At 44.6% G+C, this 7,500-nt stretch overlaps 1 protein-coding gene across 1 annotated transcript in view; it reads right to left on the bottom strand.

Moving 5' to 3' along the window:
• The window catches only part of LOC147009136 (uncharacterized), an 85,895-nt gene that overhangs the window by 16,700 nt on the left and 61,695 nt on the right, over window positions 1-7,500 (bottom strand). Inside the window, 1 exon segment of the mRNA XM_085862728.1 lies at window positions 628-744. Coding sequence (XP_085718854.1) covers window positions 628-744 — 117 coding nt within the window.

Here is a 7,500-nt window from a genome sequence, read left to right as displayed (position 1 = left end):
GAGAGGAGAGAGGAGAGAGGAGAGAGAGAGAGAGAGAGAGAGAGAGAGACACTTTTGGCCTCTTGATTGTTTGGGATCATGATGTGACAAGAGAAGTTATACCAGTACAAGCAAATGCCTGAGCATTGCCCAACAAGAAACAAGGTAAATTAAAACTTCAATGTAAGTACACCATCAACAAGTTCACATAAGGATGTGTTCACATACCACTGTTGTGAGAACAGTGTACAATCACTGGAATGAATTTCAAGGTGTACGCATGCTGTGACCAAGGTTTTAAAGAGATAAACAACATCGGAAACAGAATCACAAACATCTTGAATTTTGCGTTTCCTTGACATGCATATAGCAAGCTTTGCTTCAGAGGACAAATTATTTGCTAACAGGCACTCGTATTTACGCTGGTGGAAGATGCTAAAACCGTAAACAAAACCACAACAAGTAAAAGTTAGGCCGAGTCCCCGGATAGCACGTGATAAGACTGTAAAAAGGGGTGCCAACCTTGAGCAATCAATAAAAATGTGAAAAATAGTTTCTGTGGCACCGCAGAAGGGACACAATTCTGTGTTATCGGGACATATACGATGAGATAAAACAATGGATGGTAAAATGTAATGTGCCAGTCGCCACTGCAAATCTCCGGAGCGCTTGGCAGTGGGTGCCTTGTACATAACATGCCAGTTGATCGAAGTAGAATGAGTGGTCTGAAGCATTCTCCCCCAATGTGCTTGTGGTTCCGCAGGTCTATCGGGAACAAGGGTTTTAACACACAAAGTGTAAACAGAAGATTTTTCCATCAATTTAAAGGAGGTGAAACCTTGAAAATGAAGCAAAAGCTCTGGAAAGGGATGTTGGGATAAAGAAAGGTTAGCTTCCACCTGTGGAATCCATTTCAGATTGGTTTGCTTGAAAAAGCGCAGAATCACAGAAAAGATTCTCCCAATAATTCGAATGGACCTCACTCCAGTGGCTACAGCGACGTCAGCAGCTGGCTTCCACTTGTAAGGAGAAGGAGTTCTGAGATCTTTTACCTTCGTACATCCAGCATCAATAAACTTCTGCACAAGAATATAATTGCTGCAGACCCCTTCAAAAATGGGGTTTAAAAAGATAGGCTCATTTAAGAACAAGTGATAGGTGGCCTTTTGAACACCGACTCCACGTGTATTGGCGGAGAGAAAGATTGCGGATTCTCCACACATCAACCAGAGAAAACTTGGACAAGGCTTTCAACAAAGGCGCTGCGCTTGCTGGGTGCGGCTCCTCTCCATTACGATCAATGGTGGGGTCCATCGTGCAGTTAAAATCTCCACCCAAGCAGACAAGTCCATCAAAATCAATGTGTACAAGAGACGTTTCTAAGTGTGTGTAAAAGGCGAGTCTCTCTGTGCTATCGCTCGGTGCGTAGACATTCAGTACGGTGTGTTTAAAGCCATTGAGTGTGAAGGTGAGTGAAATCAAATACCCTTTGATAATCTCATTAAAAACAACACTGGGGACTGCAAAAGGAAGGTTGTATATAAGCAGCCACCCCAGCCCTTGGGTGTTCCAGACTACTGAAAAACCTTTTTCCCCTCATTATCCTTTGCCATTCACTTGCACAAGAGGAGCTGCATCTTGTTTCTTGCAAAAGCAAAACATCAATGTGATTGGTCTCAACAAACTGTTTAACTTCTGCTTTACGGATGGAGGAGCGCCCCCCCATTAATATTTAAACTCGCTATAGAGAAGGCCATAGGCTAACATAGAGTTTGGGTGTGTCAAAAACTTAGTCTCTCTGTGTCTGCAGCTCATTCTTTGCTTTGAGGATGCATTTCCGGAGTCGATACACTTGTGATTCCGTCACACCAAGCTGTCCGGCTTTGAGGAGCAAAAGCTTCGCAGAGATTATAAAGCCGGACAAGTCAGGGAAAAAGTTTTTAATTTTAACATGTTTCTTGCGAAAGGTGTCATGAAGAAACTTTATGATATCAGCAGGTGGAACACTGGTAACACTCTCCGAATCTTGGGAAACTGGATCATTCCATGCTTCAGCAGTGCCACAAGAAGCAAGTGATGAGGCCCCGTCCGAATCATAATCCGAGTACCGATCGGTGTCCATTACATTAACGTTATGCTCCAAAGATGGAGCTGATGGTTTAATAAGGGAAGCCTCACATTCCGCTTCCAAAGGGGGACGAGTTGGTGAAGGAAGAGTGGAGGGAGGAGGAGTGGGGGGAGGAGGAGTGGGGGGAGGTGGAGTAGGGGGAGGTGGAGTAAGGGGAGGTGGAGTAGGGGGAGGTGGAGTGGGAGGAGGAGGAGGGGTGGGAAGAGGAAGAGGATTAGAAGTGGGAGGGGGAGGAGGAGGAGTGGGAGGGTGAAGAGGACGGGGAGGAGGAAGAATACTAATGGAAGGAACGTTATATTCCGCTTGAAATGAACCTGGTGTTTCACTAGTTGAAGCTTTACACCCTGATTCAACCAGGTTTGGAGTTATTGGTGACTTAGAAACGGTACACATTTCACTGTTGGTCTTTACATGGAGGGGGGTTACAGTGGATTCGGTGTTAATATCCAAGGTGCCTGTGACTATGGGAGTGGTCACGTGTGCTCCCTGCTGCACAAAACCAATCTCCTGCTCATGTTCACCAACCCCACCGACAAAAAAAGTCATCATCCTCTGGAGCAATTACATCAAATCGATTTTTCGTTTTGAAAAGAGCATCTATTGTTGCTTCCAAACACGAGTCATTATTCGCGGCACCCGGCGCCATCTTTTTTGCACAGCCCGCCGTCACATCTTGACTATTGTTATCATTTAGATGCTTCAATTTATGTTTCCTTTTTGAAGGAACAACGGTGAAGCTTTCGTCATCTGCCAGGGGAGGATTTACCTCCACTTTCGACGGCCCAGGCAGATTGTTCGAGTTTGAAGCGTCACCAACGTGCCCAACTCTAGATATACCACTATTCGTCTCAATGGGTTCGACCACACTAGATATGCCACTTAATATATTCTTGGGGCAATCGCTTTTTAAATGTCCCGATTCACCACAGATAAAACAAGTTGTGGTCTCCGTTGCAATATAAATCTGGTAAATGCGGTTTTTATTTTTTAAAGTCATAACTGCATTGAGTGATTGAGTATTGTTTTTTAGAATGATATAGCAATGACGTCGGAACGACATGATGTAGCGAACCGAAGCGTCAGAGCGCAGACGAAGTGGAATCATGGAGATTCGTGATACAACTGTGCCAAAAACGCTTAATGCAGCTACAATCTCCTCACTCGAGAAGAAGGGCGGGATGTTAGACAGTGTTAATTTTACCGCCATCGTATCGAGATAACTAACGTTAACGAAGACGTCTGGCGGTACGGGTAGACCGGTTTCGACCGCCTGAGCCACGTGTCGCTCCTCCGACAAGAAAACCACGACATGTTGGCTCATTTTCGAAGCAGCGAGAACATTCTCGATTCCTACGAGCTCTCCCAGAGCCATCACCCAGAGATGCCAACTTTTGGAAATCAGAATTAGGGAGGATTTTCAACCGACACCAAATAATGTGCGCGAAGCGCACATCTCGAGCGCGGAGCGCTCGACCCTTGCGGCGGGGTCCAGGGCCCGCCTTAGGGCCCTGGAAGCTCTGGGGTTCTAGACGCTCTCTCGTGCCCTCTGAGCCCTATTTTGGAGCATTTAACATGTTAAGAATTCCCACTTTTTGAACAAAAAAAGGGGAAAATTGTGCACTTTTTAATGTTACATGTATGTTAATATTAGTAAGTTAGGGGACAATCAAAGATTAACAAAAAGCACAAAAGAAGCAATATTTTTCTTACCTTACTGGCTGGTACTACTGCTGCTTGCTTTTTCCATGGCAGCTTTGCTGAGTGACAGCTGTGTGGCTCTTTTAGCCCTTCTGATTATGTCTTTGCTGTATTCTCTCTGGTAGCAAGGGGTGTTATGAGCTAGTTTTTCAATTAAGAGAGCTTCCAGGGTTTTGACACTCAAATTGGGACGAAATTCAGTATGATTCTTCCGTACAAGACTGAGTGCCCGCTCACATGATGCGTTCGAATGAGGAATGACCAAGATTCCCTTCATCACTTTGCTCAAATTAGGATACTTCTTGGCACCAGTGCAGGGATCTGTGAGCTATGAAATCCGATGCCACTGCTCATCCACTCTCACTGTCTCAGTAGCAATTGTAGCTATGGAGGCGTCTGCCTGGTAGTGAGCGAATTCACTCTCAAGACTGTCTATGTCACTATCACCGCCACTGAACAGACAGGGGAATTTCTTGATGAAAAACTCCACACAGTCAAACCCCACTTCTTGGTGTAGCTTAACATCCAGCACCTGAGCATGCTTGGCTAATTCATCATCTAGCGGCCAGGTTTTGAAGATGTAATTGCAGGCTTTCACATAATATGAGTGAACTGCACTGAAGAAACCTTGGATGTCTGACTCACTCAGAGTGAAGGTGGATTTCTTGAGACTCCTTTGTTCCCTTATATACAGTTTGGCATCGTTCCCAATCATGAGGTCCTCATCATTCTTCTGATGATTTCTGTCAGAGAAGGGTACATTTACCAGAGCAACCGATGACACCGATGGTTTCAAAAACCGTACCAAGATATCTTTCAGAAGACCATTCAATTCTCCGTGCAGGAGATGAATACAGGGTTCGTCTCTTTGGAGCAGAAGATTCCCCTTCTCAAAAAGCTTGTTAGCATATCGAAGGAAGAAACAATAGAGTTTTGTTTGTGGAGACAAGAACATCCTGTTGACACGTTTTTCTCTAGATTCCTGCACAGTGTTTGAGGAAGATGCGCTTTTAGTTGTAGAACTCGTAGTACACTTAGCCGCAGGGCAATCACATTTGTGTTTACTGCCAGCAGAAGAGGTCAGACTCGTAGTACCAGATCCAATTTTACGTTTGAGGAGAGAGCTTGAGGTAGGTGCAGCCAAGGAAGAAGACCTCTGATTCGAAGGTTTTGCTGAGCTTCTATCAAGTGATTTGGCAAAAGCAGAACTTAACTTGGGTCCTTCTTTGCCTGTAGATGGGACTATCACAGTCTTTCTCGACTCTGAAGGAATCTGCTTTGTAGATGAACGTGATGAAGGGCCGGTGATGCTACCTGCTCTCAGCATTGGTTTTGGTGCTGTCCCTGCTGTCTTCTTCGCAGCAGATACTGCAGTGGTAGTGGTGAATGCTGCTCCACGAGTGCTTGATCCTGCAGTGCCAGTACTGGCAGTAGATACAGTGCCGTCCTTCTTGCTCGTTGTTAGAGTCTTGGCTACAGTTGGTTGCATTTTTCTTCGTACTTCTTCTTTGAAGAAGAGGTGAAGTGGCTCCCACTGTTCAATCAGCTTGTCTAGGCACTGACCAAGGGACAGCCACCTTGTTGCGACATGCTTCAGAATCTTGTGTCGGGGCATCACAGAGTTCTTGCAGTGCTTTCACTCCTTTGACGCGTTTACTACTTTTGTCCAAGTAGTAGTAAATATCGATGAGAAAGTCATCTAATTCAATGGGTAAGGCCTGAGCCGCCTTCTTGGCCGTATTGTGCATCATATGGCAAGGGCATCCCATGATGTTGCACTCTGGATTTTGTTTGTGGATATAAGCAGCGACTCCTTTGTGCTTGCCCACCATGACAGAGGCATTATCAGCACAAAAGGAAACACAATTTCCCCACGGAATTTTCCTGTCACTGAACTCATGATCAAGCAGTTTGAAAATGTTTTCTCCAGTGGAATCTTGTTTGCACGCAGGCAAACTTAGCAAACCTTGCTTCACAATCCCAGCACTGTTGTCATAGTATGAAATCAGGACAGGATATAGCTGGGCCTCACCACTGTCATTGCTACCGTCTGTAGCTAGGCTAAATGGAGCTAGTCTAGCAATATCGGCAATAGATGAAGCAGTAACATTTGACAACTCACCAATTACACTGGTCAACAACAAATTTGTTGTCTGCATTTTTAAGCTGATTTAGGACGAATCTGATGCGCTGAATCCAAAACTCACATTAGTTTTGTTCAATCAGGTCAAGTTTTTGAGATATGGCCACATGTCGTTTTTTACATTTTTGTTCACATGTACGCATGTGTGGAGCATTTTAGAAGAAGTTGGTGGGGTAAAATGTCATGTCAAATAATTGTTTTAATTGGAAATAATTATTTTAATGACAAGAAGTATTCAGGTACGATAGTTCTAGGTGATTATGTCGAAAAGGGATCAGTTTGAAGTCATAAAACCTCAAAATCTTCCAAAAATTGGTGAGGCAAAGCATAAAGTTCGTGGATCAAAACTAAAGTTAATGGGGCAGATTTTGTAATAATGTGATACAAAAAAGTTGTATTTCTTGAAATAACGAACTCTGAAGAATGTACAATACCTACATGCGCCAATTTATGACATGCGCTTCTGCTCAAGCTTGGAGTGCCACAGTACGAACCCAAAGATTGGAGACTGTTCATTGACAGCAGCAAGCGATCACTGAAATGTGTTCTGCTACACAACGGCAACCAGTTTGCCTCTGTACCCATCGCTCATCGACTACACTGAAGGAGAAGTATGAAGCGGTGAAGTACGTGCTGGAGAAAATTGGTTATGATCAGCATAAGTGGTTTATTTGTGTTGACCTGAAGATGGTGAACTTTTTGTTGGGACAACAGTCTGGCTTCACCAAGTACCCATGTTTTCTGTGCATGTGGGATAGTAGGGACCGTGCTCAGCATTACACGAAGAAGGACTGGCCTGTGCGGGAGGAATTGGTGCCATGCAAAGAAAGGAACGTCATCAACGACCCTCTGGTGGACAGAGACAGAATACTCTTCCCACCGCTGCACATCAAGCTCGGCTTAATCAAGCAGTTCACCAAGGCTCTGGACAAAGATGGTGACTGCTTCACTTACTTGTGCCAGGCTTTTCCAGGATTGACCATGGAGAAGTTGAAAGTTGGCATCTTTGATGGTTCTCAGATCCGTCAGCTCATCAGAGATCCAGAGTTCAAAAACTCAATGAATGAAGTGGAACTGGAAGCGTGGAAGACATTTGTTTTGGTAGTGAAGAACTTTCTTGGCAACAATAAGGCCAGAAACTACGCAGAACTTGTCAACAACATGCTGACTGCTTTCAGAAACCTGGGCTGCAACATGAGCATCAAGATGCACTACCTATTTTCACATATGAACCGGTTTCCTGAGAACCTGGGTTCAATGAGTGACGAGCAGGGGGAGAGATTCCATCAGGACATGAAGGAGATGGAGACCAGGTATCAGGGTCGCTGGGACGCAGTCATGATGGCTGACTACTGTTGGAATCTGAAGAGAGACCTCCCTGCCGCTGAACATTCCAGGAGTTCGAAGAAACGGAAGTTCAAGCCCTGAAGTTTGAACAGTGGTGACGCAACATGCAATTTACTTGTACTTACCTTTATCAATGCCCACCATTCAGATGACAGTAATCGATGTTTCTATCATGTAATCAATAAATGTTGTTGGCAAAACATTT

The sequence above is a fragment of the Eptatretus burgeri genome, chromosome 17 (genome assembly GCF_056783735.1).
Source record: "Eptatretus burgeri isolate ZD-2024b chromosome 17, Ebu_testis_v1, whole genome shotgun sequence".
In the NCBI taxonomy this organism is placed as follows: domain Eukaryota; kingdom Metazoa; phylum Chordata; class Myxini; order Myxiniformes; family Myxinidae; genus Eptatretus; species Eptatretus burgeri.
Note: the sequence above shows the minus strand (reverse complement) of the source record. Positions and strands in the feature narration are given on the sequence as shown.